General features: G+C 46.4%; 1 protein-coding gene across 2 annotated transcripts; it reads left to right on the forward strand.

Annotated features, from left to right (window-relative positions):
• The first annotated feature begins 8,379 nt into the window (after positions 1-8,379).
• Positions 8,380-18,504, forward strand: LOC140395577 (fatty acid-binding protein 1, liver-like). 2 transcript variants are annotated; one of them, XM_072483529.1, is made up of 4 exons: positions 8,380-8,567; positions 12,147-12,319; positions 14,674-14,766; positions 18,165-18,504. In XM_072483529.1, the coding sequence occupies exons 1-4, from the start codon at positions 8,501-8,503 to the stop codon at positions 18,213-18,215; spliced, it is 384 nt and encodes a 127-aa protein (XP_072339630.1). In that variant the 5' UTR covers positions 8,380-8,500; the 3' UTR covers positions 18,216-18,504. The 2 variants fall into 2 exon arrangements, with proteins under 2 accessions (XP_072339630.1, XP_072339631.1); XM_072483530.1 differs by lacking the exon at positions 8,380-8,567 and adding an exon at positions 10,670-10,819.
• The last annotated feature ends 500 nt before the right edge of the window (positions 18,505-19,004 follow it).

Consider the following 19,004-nt stretch of genomic DNA (forward strand, 5'->3'; position numbering starts at 1 on the left):
ACTCTCCCGGCGACAGATGAGAAGGTAGTTCTCATCCGTGATGAGACAGCCAAAGACCCCCTCTTGCAGCGCGTCATCAACAACCTGACCAATGGCTGGCAGAAAGGACAGTGCCAACAACTTTACAATGTGAAGGATGACCTGATGGTGATTGACGGTATCCTCCTCAAGCTGGACAGGATTGTAATTCCGCTCAGTCTCCAGAGCTTGGTGCTGCGCCAGATTCATGAGGGACACCTGGGCATCGAGAAGTGCGGACGCAGGGCCCGGCAAGCTGTCTACTGGCCCGGCATCAGCCAGGACATCACAAACATGGTCATGAACTGTGCGACCTGTCAGCGGTTCCAGACAGCGCAGAGCAAGGAGAAGCTCCAACAGCATGACATGGTGGCCTCTCTGTGGTCCAAGGTTGGCATCGACCTCTTTCCTGCGAATGGTCGTGACTAGGTATTGATCATCGACTATTTCTCGAATTACCCTGAGATGCTGAAGCTCCCGGACCTCACCTCTCGGACCGTCATCAAGCCTGTAAGGAGACGTTCTCAAGGCGTGGCATCCCAATCACCATCATGAGCGACAATGGTTCATGCTTTAACAGTTGCGAATGGTCCACGTTTGCCAGGTCATACAATTTCCAGCATGTCACCTCCAGTCCACATTATCCGCTGTCCAATGGAAAAGTCGAGAAAGGGGTGCACATTGTGAAACAGCGTATCTGCAAGGCTGCAGACTCTGCTTCCGACATACACCTTGCACTGTTCGCGTACAGGGCTCCATTGTCCACTGGTATGTCGCCGGCTCAACTCCTGATGAACAGGGATCTGCGGACGACGCTTCCAGCCATACACCTGCCTGACCTGGATCACCTCCCGGTGCTGCAGAAGGTGCAGCTGCTCAGAGACCATCAAAAGCAGAGCTATGACTTCTGGTGGTGACCATGGAAGGGTAGGTCGCACATTCGATAGCTCCCACCTGAAACGGACTTTCGGACCTTTTTTCCTGACTTTTCTCAGACTTTATGGGATAGATCGGTGTAGTGGACGATATTAAGAAGGATTCCCCCTCCGATGTATGGCTAATTGGACTAGAAGTGGTCATGTGAAAAGACTCAGCCCGGATAGAGTGAAGCAGTCGGAGCTGGTACCGCGGCGCAGCATGGCGGAGGGTCAGGACCAGGGAGCGGAGGGTCAGGACCAGGGAGCGGAGGGTCAGGACCAGGGAGCGGAGGGTCAGGACCAGGGAGCGGAGGGTCAGGACCAGGGAGCGGAGGGTCAGGACCAGGGAGCGGAGGGTCAGGACCAGGGAGCGGAGGGTCAGGACCAGGGAGCGGAGGCTCAGGACCAGGGAGCGGAGGCTCAGGACCAGGGAGCGGAGGCTCAGGACCAGGGAGCGGAGGCTCAGGACCAGGGAGCGGAGGCTCAGGACCAGGGAGCGGAGGCTCAGGACCAGGGAGCGGAGGCTCAGTGGTCTAAGGAGCAGCAGATGAAGTTCTTTAAGGACTGTTTCGCTGAGCTGAAAAAGGAAACGCTGGACCCGATCAAGGCTGCGATCAATCAAGTGGTTTTGAATCAGGCGGCCCAAGGGAAAGCGATATAAGAAATTGAGCTGAAGTTATCCAGTCAGGAGGACTATCTAACCGTGCTGGAGCACAAGGTGGAGGTGTTGGATGAGCGCCACAAGAGAATGCAGGAGAAGTTGGAGGACCTGGAGAACAGGTCCAGGAGGCAGAACTTAAGGATCGTTGGCCTCCCTGAAGGAATTGAGGGGTCGAATGCCGGAGCATTTGTGGCGAGCATGCTGGAGGCGCTGATGGGGCCCGGGGCGTTTTCTCGGCCCCTGGAAGTGGACGGAGCGCATCAAGCCCTCGCAAGGAAGCCTAAGGCGAATGACCCGCCGAGGGCCATGGTGGTGCATTTCCACCGGTTTTCGGACAAAGAACTTGTCTTGCGGTGGGCCAAGAAAGAGCGGAGCAGCAGCTGGGAGAACAGCGAGGTGCGCCTCTACCAGGACCTGGGGGCGGAGCTGGCCAAGAGACGTGCTGAGTTTAACCGGGTGAAGGCGATCCTCTTCAAGAAGGGGGTGACATTCGGGATGCTGTATCCAGCGCGGTTGTGGGTTACACAAGAAACCCGGCATTTTTACTTTGAGGCACCGGATGATGTATAGTCTTTTATCAAGGAAAAGAAGTTGGAAGCATCTTAAAGGACACTTAAGTTTTGAAGGAGTTATGTGGCGGCGGTTTGTAATTTTTATAATTCTTGTATCGGCTCAAATAAGAGTGTATGTGGTTCTGTGTAAAGTATTGGGCTGGGGTGGTGGTTTGAGGGTGCTTTGTTCTTGCAGAGATTGGATGTGGAGGGGAGAGGGGGGCCCACGAGGTTGGTGCTATTCTGTGGGAGGTTGGGTCTGGTTTCAAGCAATTGTTTCTGCATTGGTTTATGTTAATTTCTTTTACTTGAGGTTGTTTACTTACTGGGGACTGCAATGTTTTTAAATGGTTTATGCATGTCGGGTGAGGGGTACAAACAATAGGGAGCCAGACTGTTTGGCACCAAGGGAGGGGGCTGTCGGGGTCAGCATGGGTCAGCTGACTCTCGGAAGCGTGGTGGGGAGTGCACATGTGCTAAGATGGTGCTTGACCTGGGGGAATAGGCTTCGGGGGCTGTTACTGGGGGGGGGGGGTGGAGGGATGGAGGGGGGAGGCTGCTTCGCTGACAGGGGAGGAACTATTATCGGGGAACAAAAGGGAGGATGAGGGCGGTTGCTGCTTGTGGGGGAGTATGTGGAAGCGGGGGGCACGGGCTCTGGGCTGGCCAAAAAAAGTTATGGCTAGTGGGCGGGGGAGGAGGGGGAGCGCAGCCTGATTACGTGGAATGTGAGGGGTTTGAATGAGCCGGTCAAAAGGGCTTGTGGTTTTGTGCATTTAAAGGGGCTGAAGGCAGACGTAGCAATGCTTCAGGAGACACATCTAAAGATTATTGATCAGACAAGATTGAGAAAGGGGTTGGTTGGTCAGGTGTTTCACTCTCGGCTGGACTCAGAGACCAGGGGGGTAGCGATATTGATCAGCAAGCGGGTGGCGTTTGAGGCTAGAAAAATTGTGGCAGATAAGGGGGTAGATATATTATGGTAAGCAGGAGGGTGTGCGGGTGGTGCTCCGAACTGGGACGATGTGGGATTTATGAGACGGGTGTTAGGCAAGATCCCGGACCTAGAGTCTCATGGCTTGATCATGGGGGGGGTTACTTTAACATGGTTATTGATCCCAATCTGGACCGGTCAAAATCCAGGACTGGAAGGAGGCCTGCCGCGGTGAAGGAGTTGAGGGGTTTTATGGAGCAGGGGGGGGGGGGGGGGGGTGTAGACCCGTGGAGATTCGAACAGCCGAGGGCGGGGGAGTTTCGTTTTTTTCTCAAGTCCATAAAGTTTACTCTCGCATTAATTTTTTTTGTTCTAAGCAGGGCGCTAATTCCAAAGGTGGCGGGCCGGAGAATTTGGCGATTGCAATCTCTGATCATGCCCCACATTGGGTGGATTTGCGGTTGAATGAGGAGAAAGGGCAGCACCCGCTCTGGAGACTGGATGTGGGGTTGTTAGCGGACGAAGCGGTCTGCGGGCGGGTGAATAAGTCCATTCTGAATTACCTGGATACAAACGATACGGGTGAGGTATCAGCAGCGGTGGTTTGGGAGGCTCTGAAAGCAGTAGTAAGAGGGGAACTAATTTCGATTCGGTCCCACAGAGAAAAGATGGAACGAGCAGAGAGGGAGAGATTAGTAGAGGTGATATTTCGAGTGGATATGAGATATGCAGAGTCCCCGGACACGGGGCTCCTGAGGGAGTGTTGGAAACTACACGCAGAGTTTGAGTTGTTGACCACGGGGAGGGTGGTGGAGCAGTTGAGGAGAGCAAGTCGGGTGGTCTACGAATATGGGGAAAAGGCGAGCAGGATGTTGGCGCATCAGCTTAGGAAGAGAGAAGCAGCCAGGGAGATTGGGGGAGTAAGGAATAGGGAGGATAACATGGTCTTGGACCCAGGGGGGGGTGAACGACGTTTTAAAAGAATTTTATCGCAAACTATATGAGTCTGAACCCCCGCCTGCATCAGTTGAGGTTTCCAAGCGTGGAGGAGGACCTGGTCAAGGGGCTCGAGGCCCCGATTGAAGCAGAGGAAATTGTTAAGGGACTGGAGGAGGGCATGAAGTCGGGCAAGGCTCCGGGGCCGGACGGTTACCCGGTAGAGTTCTATAAGAAGTTCTCAGAGGTGTTGTGCTCACTGCTGATGAAGACCTTTAATGAGGCTAAAGAGAGGGGAATCTTCCCCCCCCAACAATGTCGCAGACCTCGATTTCGATCATCCTTAAACGAGCAAAAGACCTGGAGCAATATGGGTCATATAGGCCGATCTCGCTTTTGAATGTAGGTGCCAAGCTCCTGGCTAAGATTTTGGCCACTAGGATAGATGACTGTGTCCCGGGGGTGATAGGGGAGGACCAAACCGGATTTGTTAAGGGTAGGCAGCTCAATGCTAATGTTCAGAGGCTTTTGAATATAATTATGATGCCCTCAGAAGGAGAGGAGGCGGAGGTGGTGGTTGCGATGGACCCGGCGAAGGCGTTTGATCGGGTGGAGTGGGATTATCTTTGGGAGACGCTGGGTAGGTTTGGGTTTGGTGTGGGCTTCATCGACTGAGTGCGATTGCTCTACCAGGTGCCGGTAGCGAGTGTGTGGACGAACCGGCTGAGGTCAGGGTACTTTAAGCTACACCAAGGGACGAGGCAGGGGTGCCCCCTCTCCCCGTTGCTGTTCGCTCTGGTTATAGAGCAGTTGGCTTTGGCACTGAGTGTCAAGGAAGTGGCAGGGGCTGGTTCGGGGGTGGGGGGGGGGGGGCGGCGGAGCACCGGGTTTCGCTGTACGCAGACGATCTGCTCTTAACGTCTCGGACCCGGTGAAGGGGATGGGTGAGGTTATGCAGATCTTGGGGGAATTTGGCAGGTTCTCGGGGTACAAATTGAACATGGGAAAAAGTGAATTGTTCGTGATCCAGGCAAGGGGGCAGGAGAGGAGACTGAAGGAGCTGCCACTCAGGATGGTAGAGAGGAGCTTTCGCTACCTGGGAATACAGGTGGCTCGGAAATGGGAGGCATTACATAGGCTCAACCTAACCCGGCAGGTGGAGCAAATGGAGGGGGACTTTAAAAGATGGGATATGCTCCCGCTATCGCTGGCGGGGAGGATGCAGACCGTGAAAATGACGTGCTCCCCAGATTTCTGTTTGTCTTCCAGTGCCTCCCCATCTTCATCGCTAAGGCCTTTTTCAAGCGGGTAAATAAGATTATTTTGGGCTTTGTATGGGCGGGTGAAGAAAATGTTGTTGGAGCGCAGTCGGGGGAGAGGGCGGGTTGGCGCTGCCAAACTTCTGCAACTACTACTGGGCGGCGAACAAAGCGATGATTAGGAAGTGGGTAATGGGGGAGGGGGAGGCATGGGAGCGGATGGAGGCGGCGTCATACAAAGGCACCGGTTTGGGAGCACTGATAACGGCACCTCTGCCGTTCTCGCCGGCCCGTTACTCCACTCGTCCGGTGGTGGTGATGGCGGCATTGAGGATCTGTGGGCAATGGAGGAGGTATAAGAGGGTGGAGGGTGCGTCAGTCTGGACCCCGATTTGTAACAAACACAGGTTCGTGCCGGGTAGGATAGATGGCGGGTTCCGAAGTTGGCAGAGAGCAGGAATTAGACGGATGGGAGATCTATTCAGAGACAGGAGTTTTCCCAGTCTGAAGGCGCTGGAGGACAAGTTCAAGCTGCCGCCGGAGAATGGTTTCAGATATTTACAAGTCCGGGACTTTCTGAGGAAACAGGTGTTGGCTTTCCCGTTGATCCCGCCCCGGGTGATACAGGACAGCGTAGTGTCCGGTACCTGGGTAGGGGAGGGGAACGTGTCTGATATCTATCAGGAGCTGTTGGAGGTGGAGGAGACCCCGGTGGAGAAACTGAACGGCAAGTGGGAGGAGGAGCTAGGTGAGGAGCTAGTGGCGGGTCTGTGGGTGGACGCCCTAAGCAAGGTTAATTCCTCCTCATCCTGCGCTAGGCTCAGTCTAATACAGTTTAAGATGGTCCACCGGGCACACATGACGGCGGCGAGGATGAGCAAGTTTTTCGGGGTAGAAGATAGATGTGCGAGGTGTGCGGGAAGCCCAGCAAACTATGTCCATATGTTTTGGGCATGCCCGAAGCTTGGAGGATTCTGGCAGGGGTTTGCCAAGGCAATGTCCAAGGTGCTAGGTACGCGGGTGGTACCGAGTCCAGAGATAGCGATCTTTGGAGTGTCAGAAGACTCGGGCGTTCAGGGAGTGAAAGAGGCTGACGTTTTGGCCTTTGCCTCCCTGGCATCCCGGAGACGGATCCTTCTAATGTGGAGGGACTCGAAGCCCCCGAGTGTGGAGACCTGGGTTAGTGACATGGTGGGGTTTCTCAAGCTGGAGAAAATAAAGTTTGCCTTGAGGGGGTCAATGCTGGGGTTCTCTCGGAGGTGGCAGCCGTTCGTCGACTTTCTCGGGGAAAATTAAAATGTCAGCAGAAGCAGCATTCTGAAGGGGGGGTGGGTGGGGGCGGGTAGGTGCAATATGGTTAAGGGATGTACAGAAGGGGTTGGGTGGGAAATGTCTAGTTGACCATGTGATTGTTTATGTTATTATTGTTTTGTTATTGTTATAAAAATTTTGCAAATGCTTCCATAAAAATATATATATATTTTTTAAAAAGCAGAGCTATGATGCCCATTCCACCGATCTGGCCTTGCTATCCCCGGCAGACACTGTCAGGATCCAGATACCGGATGGTGGGTGGTCTGCCCCGGCTGTCGTTTTTCGACAGGCCGCGTCCCACTATTATGTTGTACATATGGCTGATGGCTCCATCGTGCAAAGGAATCGACGGGCACTGCGCAAAGTTGCCTGCCCGCAACCACTTTCTCCTCCATTTCCATATGTTGAATTTCCACCTCCTGATACCTCGCACCACGAGGCCACCAGTCAGGCTTCCATCCCGCCTGTCAAGGCGCCGTCGTCCCCTCCGCCACCTCTCCGGCGGTCGACCAGGATCAGATGCAAGCCTCAGAGACTGGACTTGTGAACGTTTGTTTTGTTTGCTCTGTTTTGTTGTTCTCCGTCAGTCACGTTAGACTGACTCATTCACATGTCAATATATTCACATACGCCAACAAAACATAAAAAAAGGGGAGATGTCATGATATGCAAACATGCAGCTAATGAACACATAGAACAGAACACGACCAATGAGCAGTCAGGACACCCGGGGGTGGTATCTCACTATAAAAGGGATGAGGCACTCACATCCCGCCTCTTTCCACAGACCAACATCTACAGAGTGAGACAGGGTGTATCCTCAGCATCACACCCCAGCACGTGGCTCAGAGCAAGGCTGGTTCAGTTAGACTGAGTTACTACATTTAGATTAGCAGAGAGTCGAACTCATTGCTAGTTCAATAGTTGTGCTAATAGTTCAATAAAACACATTGAACTCACTTCAAAGTCTGGAGCATCTTTTACTCAAAACTGCATCAAGTGGCAGCTTGTGTTATTCCAAATTACATAGCCCAACACTCTGTTTTAAATAATCGTCCCTTTAGTCTGAGATTGTGCCCTCTGGTTCTAGTTTTTCCTGCCAGTGGAAACATCCTCTCCAAGTCCACTCTATCCAGGCCTCACAGTATGCTGTAAGTTTCAAAAAGATTCCCCCTTCATCCTTCTAAACTCCAACTAGTACAGACCCAGAGTCCTCAACCGTTCCTCATGCAACAAGTTCTTCATTCCAGGGATCATTCTTGTGAACGTCCACTGGACCCTGATAGTAGTTTCACATCAATTGGATTTTTTATTGGGTGCAGTAAGATCCCAGTCTGACATAAATAAATGTTTCAAAGTTCCCATATGGAACAGTAGGTGTTTATAAGCTTGGGAGAATACAGCTGGTCCTTTCATCTCCATTGAAGTGCCGCATGGGAGATCTAACCTTAAAAATCATTAGCAGTGGCTAATCTTTTATTGGCACCTTTGGGCTGCTTTAAATGTCTTAGGAAATGAATGAATTAGTGCCTTTGAATGCTTCAGTGGCCCTTTACCTAATTTCAACAGCAAAGACCAATGGTTCGGGTGACATATAATCATCAGCTAGAAAATATAATAATTATAGGCCACACTATAAATAGTGACACCTTTTTCATTGCTTTTGTTCAAAAACAAGCATCAGCTGTATTGTTTTTTCCATTGCCTGTCCCCTGGGTTACCGCTGGTAATCCTGTAAAAACAGAAAACTACCATCTTGTTTGGTGGTGGTTCAAAGTGCTTGATAGCCTGGGAGTCCGTGATTATATTACTTTTCAAGGAGTTACTCACTCTATGTTTCGAAACTCAGCTGAGCTGCCAGTTGTTTTGCAGAACCAGCTCTTGCCTAAATCGCAGCAAGGACATTCCAAATGGCGTTCAACGGAAAGTACGAATTGGAGAGTCAGGAAAACTTTGAAGAACTGATGAAAGCTCTGGGTAAGCTTAACTTGCACCTTATGTCATTTTCCATTTAAAAATCTTTGCGCTTGGCGTAAAATACCATTGATGGCAAAGCAGCAAAAGGCTGAACCATAGTTCACCCATCTGATTCTGGAGGACAACACCTACTTTGAAAATGTGATTGCAGATTGGCACAGTCACCCCATGTTACGAAGTATATGTACAAATACGATTTGTAGAATCGTGCAATTATACAAAGGTGCTGCATTTCACCATGCAGGGAGCTGAAACATATGTGTGATTATTGAACAGGATGCTGCAGGACCTGAGGAAAAAAAAAAGGTACCTGTCACAAAACGAAATGACCAGAGAATTTGAACTGAAACTTCACTTTTTCTTCAAAACCCCGTAACGCAACAAAGCTTTCCCCTAATGATCTAGCAAAGGATGGAATGTAAATTGCAGCACTGGGTGCTGTTTGTTCCTGGCCGTTTAACATCACGGTGCTCTAATTTTGTGATTCAATGTCAGAAAAGGAAATGCGTGATCTGAACTCTGATACTTTGGCTCAATTCTTGAATCCCTTCTCATCAATTTCTAAATGGTTTCTCTTTGAGGTTTAATCCCTCCCAACTACATCGGCTTAGTTGCTTTGTATTTTCCTGCTCGAGTGTTTAGCTAGGTAATCATCCAGTTTCACATTCTTTATGCAAATCTGAGTTAATGCTGGGTTAGTTGTTATAATAACACTGTACAATATTACCATTTATTTGATTCTTCACATTTCTGCTTTTTCTTATTTTATATATAAATTTAGAGTACCCAATTCATTTTTTCCAATTAAGGGGCAATTTTAGCGTGTTCAATCCACTCACCTTGCACATCATTTGGGTTGTGGGGGCGAAACCCACACAAACATGGGGAGAATGTGCAAACTCCACACGGACAGTGACCCAGAGCCGGGACCGAACCTGGGACCTCGGCGCCGTGAGACTGCAGTGCTACCACTGCGCCACCGTGCTGCCCTCCATCTCCGCTTTTTAATCATTTTCCATAAAAACAAATACTTTTTATTTCTTGGTTGCAAGCTTTTTCTCCTATCCTAGCAGATTTTCTTTGTATCTCAATAGTTTGAAGACGGGTAACACCTTTTAATTGTATCCACCTGCTAACTCATAAAAATACTCATCACCCTAAAAATACTTACCAATACAAAAATGTCACATGCACCAATTTGCTGCAAGCACAAACAGGTGGCCAGACGCACATGAATTGCATCTGTACTAAGGTCCTGCACTCAGTGACGTCACTAGGAGGCCATGCTGAATGGAGGCTTTCTGAAAAGGGGGAAAGTTAGAGGGAGAGGCCAATGTCATGTCATTCCCAGCAGCAGGTACAAATCAGCCTCTGGGTGATGTATACACCTGTGGAGTAAAAATGGAGAGAAAGTTGGAAGGAGATTTAACAGAATTTAAAAAGAGAAGACAATTGTTGCAATTTTACAAGTGATCGCATACATCAATGTGTGTGTGTATGTGTGTGAGACAAGGAATTCAGGAAAATGTAGCTGACAAATTAAGCTGTGCTGGCACACCTGTCCCAATTCTCTCTTCCTTTCCAAAGACAACAAACTGTTTACTTCCTAGTTACAGAACCATCAAAGATCCTTGGAATGGAAGCGTAGTAAATAATTCATAGAATCTACAGTGCAGAAGGAGGCCATTCGGCCCATCAAGTCTGCATCGGCCCTTGGAAAGAGCACCCTCCACCCTATCCCAGTAACCCCACCCAATATTTTTGCACACTAAGGGCAATTTATCATGGCCAATCCACCTAAACTGCACATCTTTGGACTGTGGGAGGAAACCGGAGCACCCGGAGGCAACCCACGCACACACGGGGAGAACGTGCAGACTCCGCACAGACAGTGACCCAAGCCGGGAATCGAACCTGGGACCCTGGAGCTGTGAAGCAACTGTGCTAACCATTGTGCTACTGTGCTGCCCAATTGCAATTATGGGGATGGAATCGATTCTTTTTTTTATAAATTTGGAGTACCCAATTATTTTTTTTTTTCCCCCATTAAGGGGCAATTTAGTGTGGCCAATTCACCTAACCTGCACATCTTTTTTTTTGCTGTGGGGGTGAGACCCACGCAGACACAGAGAGAATGTGCAAACTCCACAAGGACAGTGACCCGGGGCCGGGTCAAACCTGGGTTTTCGGCGCCGTGAGGCAGCAGTGCTAACCACCGTACTGCCCGGAATCGATCCTGATAATGGGCTTAAGTAAGCAGTTTGGTTTTGTGTTTTGTAATATCTATATAAGTTATATATTGTAGGAATTAAAATTTGATCCAATCACAGTCTTGTCTTTTTTAATCTGAAGCGTTGTACAGTGCTGCGTAGAATTGAAGCAAAAGAAGTTTCAATTTCCTTAAAATAATTTATGGTAAATATCAGCAAGGCCGTGTGTATGCACGCAAGTCTGCCCTCCAATTTAAAACTTCTTTCTTGCCTTTTTCAAACTTCCAGCAAGATGCAAAGGGGCTGTTAACATCACAGAAATCTTAGGATTGACAACTGTGAGAAAACACGAGTGACCAAATTTAAAATGTATTTAAGTATTAGGAGCTGTGTTCATTTTTAATAACTGACCTGCATCAAACTATTCTGCATTCGTTAAACTTTCTGACCCTTTGATATTCAATGACATTATCATCGGTGAATCCAATTGTTACCATTGACTAAAAACTGACCAGGCATATAAATATGGCTAGAAGGGCAGGTCAGAGGCTGGGAATTCTCACCTCCTGGCACCTTGTTCATCATCCAGGCAAGGCACAAGTCAAGAGTATGATACTCTCCACTTGCCTGGATGAGTGCAGCTCCAACAACACTCAACGAAGCTCAACAAAATCCAAGACAAAGCAGTCCACTTGATTAGTACCCCATCCACCCCCGACTCCCAAGTGGCAGCTGTGTGTACCAGCTACAAGATACACTGCAGGAGCTCACCAACATTCCTTTTGCAGCACATTCCAAACCCCCAACCTCTACCACCCAAAAGGCCAAGGAGAGCAGATACGTGAAAACACCACCACCTGGAAACTTTCCCTTAGAAATATATTGCTGCATCTTCGCTGTCACTGAGCCAAAGTCCTGGAACTCCCTCCCTAACTGTGGGTGTACTTACACTACATAGATTGCAGTAGTTCTAGAAGGCAATACACCACCACCTTCTCAAGAGCAACTAGGGATGGGCAAAAAATGCTGGTCTAGACAACCACATCCATATCCCACTAGCAGGATTCTCCGGTACTGCTGAAGTCACAGACATTTGAATGGCTCACCACATTCACTGCAGAGGAGGGGGGGGCAGAAAATCCTGGCCTTATTTAGAGCACATAGAGTTTGGGAGTATGTAACTTCCTGCGATAAAACAGAGGACAGAAATTTGTCTTGTGTTTGTGGTGAGTCACAGAGCAGAATATTCGCATTCCTTTCATGTAGCCTATGTTCCATTCCTTTTCACTAACACTTAGGAGATCTGGAAAGACTTTTCTTTTATCTTGGATAAATATTGAAATATTTTGCATTTGTTTTTATTTGCTAGGACTCTCAGATGAAGTAATTCCGAAATATAAAGACCTAGGCAACGTTATTGAAATTGTGCAAAATGGCAATTCATTTCAAGTCATTTACAATTATGGTAGCAAAGTGATTACCAATGAATTGACCATTGGACAAAAGAGTGAGTTTGTGTCATTCACGGGTCACAGAGTCCAGGTAAGATTACTCAATTTTTGTAGAAGCACAAGAACACTTTTGAGCAAGCTTTCAGTCTAACAAGCCAACTCCCTCCAATGGTCCATGTGTGACTCTCCATGTCTGAGGGTCTGTGAAAGGCAGAAAACCACTGGTCACATTTCAGTTTTGCTCCCGTGAAGCCCAAAAATGACTGAGTGAATTCCTTGAAACATTGGTCGGAATTCTCCGGCGATTCAATTTCCCCGCTGACAGTGCAGCCCCGCCAGCGGGTTTCCCGGCGACATGGGGTGGTTACAATGGAAATCCCATTGACAAGTGCGGGAAGATAGAATCCAGCCACCAGCGAATGGCACGCGGCCGAGAAACACGCGGCTGACAGACCGGAGAATCCCGCCCATTATTTCATCCTGTTCAATTGCATTTCATGAGTGATGTTCCAATGGTTGAAACAAGTCTGGAACAGAGTTCAATGGTGTATTTGGCTATCCACATCTCTAATTACTTCTCTTGTCTTTCACCCATTCTTACGTAGCTATTTTCCAGTTTTAAAGTCTTCCATGATTTCTGTTCCTCAATTCCTATTCAATACCTTCCTATCTTCAATATTTGGCTCATGAAACCCTGAAAATGTATACTGAAATTCAAATATTTTTCTTTTGAAAATTTCTGCTTAATACTTACATTAACATCTACATTTAATATTAAATCTTTGATCTGAAACCTTCAGAACTATCCTCAGGCCATTACAAACTCTGCACACATATGATTCAGGCATCAAGCTTCACGCCAGCCCAAGCGCATGGGCTAACTAATGCCGTCAACTGTTGAAGTTAAAAGAAAAGCATACATCGGCAGTATCAGGGAATGCTGCACTCACTGGAAGGAAATTGGGTACAGGAGTAGGCCCTTTAGCCTATTGAGCCTGTTCTGCAACTCGGTGAGATCAGGGCTGATTATCATCAGTGACCTAACTCCATCTAACTCAACCTTGGCACAATATTCCAATACCGTTGGTGAACAAAAGTCTATCCGTCTCTCAACTAAAATTAACTATTGACCTGGTATCAATTGCTGTTTATGGAAGAGAGTTCCATACTTTATATTTTTTCCATACTCTTTGCATGTAAATTGTATCCGAACTACTGAAAGATCTAGCTCTGATTTTGAGGCCATCAGCCCAGTCTTCGACTCTCCAACAAGCCAAAATGGTTTCTCTCTATTCACCCGACGATTCGGGCAGCATGGTAGCACAGTGGTTAGCTCAGTTGCTTCACAGCTCCAGGGTCCCAGGTTCGATTCCCGGCTTGGGTCAATATCTGTGCGGAGTCTGCACGTTCTGCCCGTGCCTGCATGGGTTTCCTCCAGGCGCTCCAGTTTCCTCCCACAGTCTAAAGATGTGCACGTTAGGTGGATTGGCCATGATAAATTGCCCTTAGTGACCAAAAAAGGTTAGGTGGGGTTGCTGGGTTACGGGGATAGGGTGGAGGCGTGGGCTTAAGGAGGGTGCTCTTTCCAAGAGCCAGTGCAGACTCGATGGGCCGAATGGCCTCCTTCTGCACTGTAAATTGTATGTATGATTCCTTCATATTTAGCAAACTTCAATCAAATCACCTCTTGACCTTCTAACTTTCAGGAAATACAGCATTAGTTTGTGTAATTTCTGCTTGTGATTTAACCCTTGGTTTTATTGTATTAATTGCCCTTGAACTGAGTGACTTGCAAGGCCATTCCAGAGGGCATTTAAGAGTCAACCACATTGCTGTGGATCTGGATTCACTTGTCGGCCAGATTAGGTGAGCACAGCAGATTTCCGTCCCGAAGCGACATCAGTGAACCAGATGGGTTTTTCCGACAATTGACGTGGGCTTGATGGTCATCACAAGACTTTTTAAGTCCAGATTTTTATTGAGTTAAAATTTCACCATCAGCCGTGGCAGGAGTCAAACCCAGGAATTGAACACAGTTCCCCAGGTGTGCTGGACCTAGGGCTTTGTATAATTTGAGCATAATCTCTACCCCCTTGTCTTCTAATCCTCTTGGTATGAAGGCAAGCATTCCATTAACCTTTTTGATTATTTTCAGTACTTGTCCATGACATTTTACTGACCTATGTATATTAACCCGCTGCTTCTCTATTTGGACCTCTACTGTTTCTAACTCTTCACCATTTAGGGGATACGTTCAGATAGAACAATCTTTTTTACATCCAAAATGGCTAAGCTTACGGATGTAGAAATCAAAGTTTTGCCCATCGTTATCAATGATTAGTCTTGTAAATTCGTCATGAAGTGTGGAGAACATTGGGGACACTACTCTGTTTTTTAAAAAAAAACTTTTGAGGAACCTTTAATTATCTTGTTGTTTGCTTTAAGGCTTTGGCAAAGCTCGGAGGTGAGAATAAGCTTGTCATCACAATGGAGGGACTGACTGCAGTCATGGAGCTGAGTGGAGACAAAATGATTGAAGTAAGTTGCTGTTGTTATTGGCACTGGCATTGAAGGATTTGGAGCTGCTCTTTGAGATTACTCACAGATTTATCAATGGCACAATTCTGCGAGTGCCAGGAAATCACATTAGGTTTCTGGAAACCTCTTTCCAAATCACAGACTTGAGTATTCAGTTCTGAAGTTTAATTTAGTTATTTCCTGTATTGATATTTCAAGTGAGTACATGGACACATTATCAATGCATGTATTTTAAAAACCAAAATAGAATAAAATAACATTTGAGCTCATTCTGCTATGATAAATTAAACAGGAGATACTATCATTCTAGTTACTGGACCAGAACACGAATCATATAAAGGCCATAGATAACACACTCAAACCAGCAAAGAGTTATGATGGATGCCCCAAGTTATCCAAAATGACACAATGCATTCACCTAGGATCAAAGGCACTGGTACAGGCATTTTTAAATTCCCTAACTGGCTAAGCAATAATGAACTTGCTTCCAAATTAAAGGCTACAGACAGTACCAACAGTCTATTTAATGGATATCTGTACACAAACACATCAATGGAAGGGCTTGTGCAGCCTGTTTGACTGATACCTAAATATCAAGGAAGACACCATGTGAAGGAAAATTCTTCTGAACTGACAGGGGAAATTTTAACCTACTCTGCCCCTTTTGGATCAGGGGCAATGTTAGTTTTACATCCTGCCTGATTTTGATCTTGATGGAATTAATAATCATGTACAAATATTCTCCAATATTTATCACAAAGGTCGACAGACAAAACTATCTTGAATTGAACTTTCAGTTGAATTTGTAAGCCTCCAGTCGAACGGAACTACAACAATGTGAAAGTGGATTACTGTTCCCTTGCCGCCGGTACATTGGCCATTGAAAGTTTTCTGAGGTCCTGGGCAGCTGCCTGAATAGGGTACCCACTCGATTTTTAAAAGGTGGCTAGTGGGTCAGTGGGACCCCTTTGACGTTTTTGGATTGAGTTGGGAGAGGTTGCACAGTGCATCCTACACCTGGTATTAACAGGTGGCTGGGGAGAAGGAAAGTAGATTTGACTATATTTTTGTCAGACTTGGAGGGTCAGAAGTGGGGCCATTGCCATTATAACATCCCCGCCCAGGCAAAAGATTGGGATCTCCTAGGAACTACTTTCCAAGCCAGAGTTTAACTGGGCCACTTGATTTTGTGATGGTTCCAAGTTGGCCAGCTGCCCCGGGAGCATCGCCTCTGGTTGCAGCCCTTTGGCGCAATGCTGATGAGACTTGGTCCTCAAAAAGAGGCAGCTTCCCATAATCCGGTCAGCCACCCAAAATCTGCCCCAGGAGAAAATTGACCTCACTGTTCTTCTTAAGATAATGATTCTACGCAGTTAAATTTTAAATATCATCCTAAATTCCCTCCTGAAACCTTTCTGCCATTCCGCCTCTCTCTCTCTCTCTCTCTCTCTCTCTCTCTCTCTCTCCCTTAAGCTGTTACTTACAACTTACTTCTCTGATCAAGCTTTTGTTCACTGTTCTAAAATCCCTTTATGAGGATCAATGTCAAATCTTCATCTCAAGTGCTTTGGGACATTTTACCATGTTAACAGTGCTATGTAATGATAAGTTTTTTGTTATTGTCCATAACTTAAGATTGCACACATTTATAGAAAGCCATAGAAGTGTTTACTATAGTTTAAGAGGTGTAATGAATCTTAAAGGACCTATCACTTCCACGAGGTCGTTTTCATTTACGGGATGTGGACGTCGCTGGTTAGGCCGGCATTTATTGCCCATCCCCTAGTTGCCCTTCAGAAGTTGGTGGTAAGTTGCCGCCTTGAACCGCTGCAGTCTTTGAGGTGTATGTACACCCACTGTGCTGTTAGGGAAGAGGTTCCAGGGTGTTTTCCCAGTGACAGTGAAGGAGAGGCAATATATTTCCATGTCAGGGTGGTGAGTGACTTGAAGGGGAACCTCCAGGTGGTGGGGTTCCCAGGTATCTGCTGATCTTGTCCTTCTAGATGGTGGTGGTCATGGGTTTGGAAGGTGCTGTCTATGGAACCTTGGTGAGTTACTGAAGTGCATCTTGTAGATGATACACATGGCTGCCACTGTTCGTCGGTGGTGGAGGGTTTGAATGTTTGTGGAAGGGGGAGCAATAATGTGGGCTGCTTTGTCCTGGATGGCGTTAAGCTTCTTGAGTGTTGTTGGAGTTGCACTCATCCAGGCAACTGGAGAGATATCCATTACACTCCTGATTTGTGTCTTGTAGATGGTGGATGGGCTTTGGGGGAGTGGGGGCGGGGGGGGGGGGGGGGATCAGGAGGTGAGTTACTTGCCCTAGGATTCCTAGCCTTTGACCTGCATTGGTAGCCACAGTATTAATATGGCTAGTCCAATTCAGTTTCTGATCAATGGTAACCCCCAGGATGTTGATTGTGGGGGATTCAGCGATGGTAATGCCATTGAATGTTAAGGGACGGTGTTGATCCTTTCATAGGAGATGGACATTGCCTGGCACTTGTGTGGTGCGAATGTAACTTGCCACTTGTCAGCCCGAGCCTGGATATTGCCCAGGTCTTGCTGCATTTGGACATGGACTGCTTCATTATCTGAGGAGTCACGAATGGTGCTGAACATTGTGCAGTCATCCGCAAACATCCCCACTTCTGTCCTTTTGATGAAAGGGAGGTCATTGACGAAGCAGCTGAAGATGGTTGGGCCTAGGCCATTACCCTGAGGAACTCCTGCAGTGCTATGCTGAAGATGAGATGAGTGATCTCCAACCACCACAACCATTTGATCCTAAACAGCTTCATGCTTTGTCAGAGGATTTATAATGTGTTTTCTGAGATTCTTCAACTCATGGTAAAGTGTTACTTTCACATTAGCCCATGACAACCGGGTGCAGTAGTTTTAATATGCCAAAATAAAATACTATAAAGCTACTTTGTTTACTTAAAAAATGTATTTTAATAATTTCTGTATAATTTTTTTTTAAATATTGACTGATTTCATATTTGGCAATTATTTAAAAAGTAAATAGAAGTAAAACCGGTAGAAACAGCCAAAGGACATTCTGAATTCAATGGGATTATGAAGTCTCAATAGCTTGCAAATTTCAGTAGATATAAATCCTCTAGGTTATTTATTCTTAGATACTGTCGGACCTTACTCTTAATTTTGGAACTGATCTTATTTACCCTCATGCTTTTGCTTACAGTCTTATAAAGAAAAGTGCTTCTTTTGTTTGAAACATCAACCTAATTCTCTATTTGCAGATACTGCCAGCCAACAGGGCAATTTCAGCACATTCTGTTTCTTTCCTTGCTTCACCTACACTGGGATATGTTAAGATTAACGTTAAACTTACATTTGAAGTGCTTCATTTATGTCCTTTGTCTCATTTCTTCTAGACTCTGACCAATGGAGAAATAACCGCAAGGAAAATTCGGAAAAAGATTTAAAGTATAGCAAGTGAATCTGAACAATATGAAGCCTGAATTGCACTGTCAATTTATACAATTGAAATGAAAGCAAGGCCGGCAGATTAATAACTATAAATGAATTATTATTTACACACTTTGGTATAAAAGTATTTTTTCATTCTCTGTCTATGTTAAATTTGTAAATCTCTAGTCACTGGGTAGTAGGTTGTGATTATGTTGTATGGAATCAAATGCTGAGAAAGAAAGGTATCAGGTTTATAAATAATCATTTGATTTGTGTAAACTGAATAAAGTGTTCTGTAAAGAATTTAGCCAGCCTCTGGTGTTTTCATGTTAAGAGTATCATTGCTTCGCAATTTAGTCAAAGGGCATTTTCTTGCCAACTGTACTTGTTTCATTGTGAAAATATTCTAATTCGGATGACTACGTGTGGAGGAAACATTTTTATAGTATAACTAAATAGATCCGGTAACCTATGAGTGAAGAATCAGAAATAATTGTAAATGATTATTTACAGGTAGGATAAAAAATGTATTCCATACTTACCCCTTTAATATTAAAATATCATCTGTGATCAGAGACTCTCTTTTTTTAACAGAGAGATAGATTGTTGCACTTAACACTGACATCGGTGCCACCCGTTGCTGCCCAGTTTTTATGGAGTACCTCCCAATGACTCAGGAACACAGGACAGATTTTAAAATGGTTGATGTAGTATTCTAATTCATGCCTAAACACAAATATTTGGAAAACATAGTTGGAGCATCAGCTTTCCCTTTTTAAAAAGATATTGAGGAGATCTTAATA

Source organism: Scyliorhinus torazame, chromosome 18 (assembly GCF_047496885.1).
Source record: "Scyliorhinus torazame isolate Kashiwa2021f chromosome 18, sScyTor2.1, whole genome shotgun sequence".
In the NCBI taxonomy this organism is placed as follows: domain Eukaryota; kingdom Metazoa; phylum Chordata; class Chondrichthyes; order Carcharhiniformes; family Scyliorhinidae; genus Scyliorhinus; species Scyliorhinus torazame.

What these genes read in the sequence shown, in the direction of transcription:
- LOC140395577 (XM_072483529.1), top strand. Translation starts at nt 8,501, where the DNA reads ATGGCGTTCAACGGAAAGTACGAATTGGAGAGTCAGGAAAACTTTGAA. An exon ending in AGAACTGATGAAAGCTCTGG is followed by an intron (nt 8,568 to 12,146) that starts GTAAGCTTAACT and finishes TTTATTTGCTAG; the next exon opens with GACTCTCAGATGAAGTAATT. An exon ending in GTGGAGACAAAATGATTGAA is followed by an intron (nt 14,767 to 18,164) that starts GTAAGTTGCTGT and finishes CATTTCTTCTAG; the next exon opens with ACTCTGACCAATGGAGAAAT.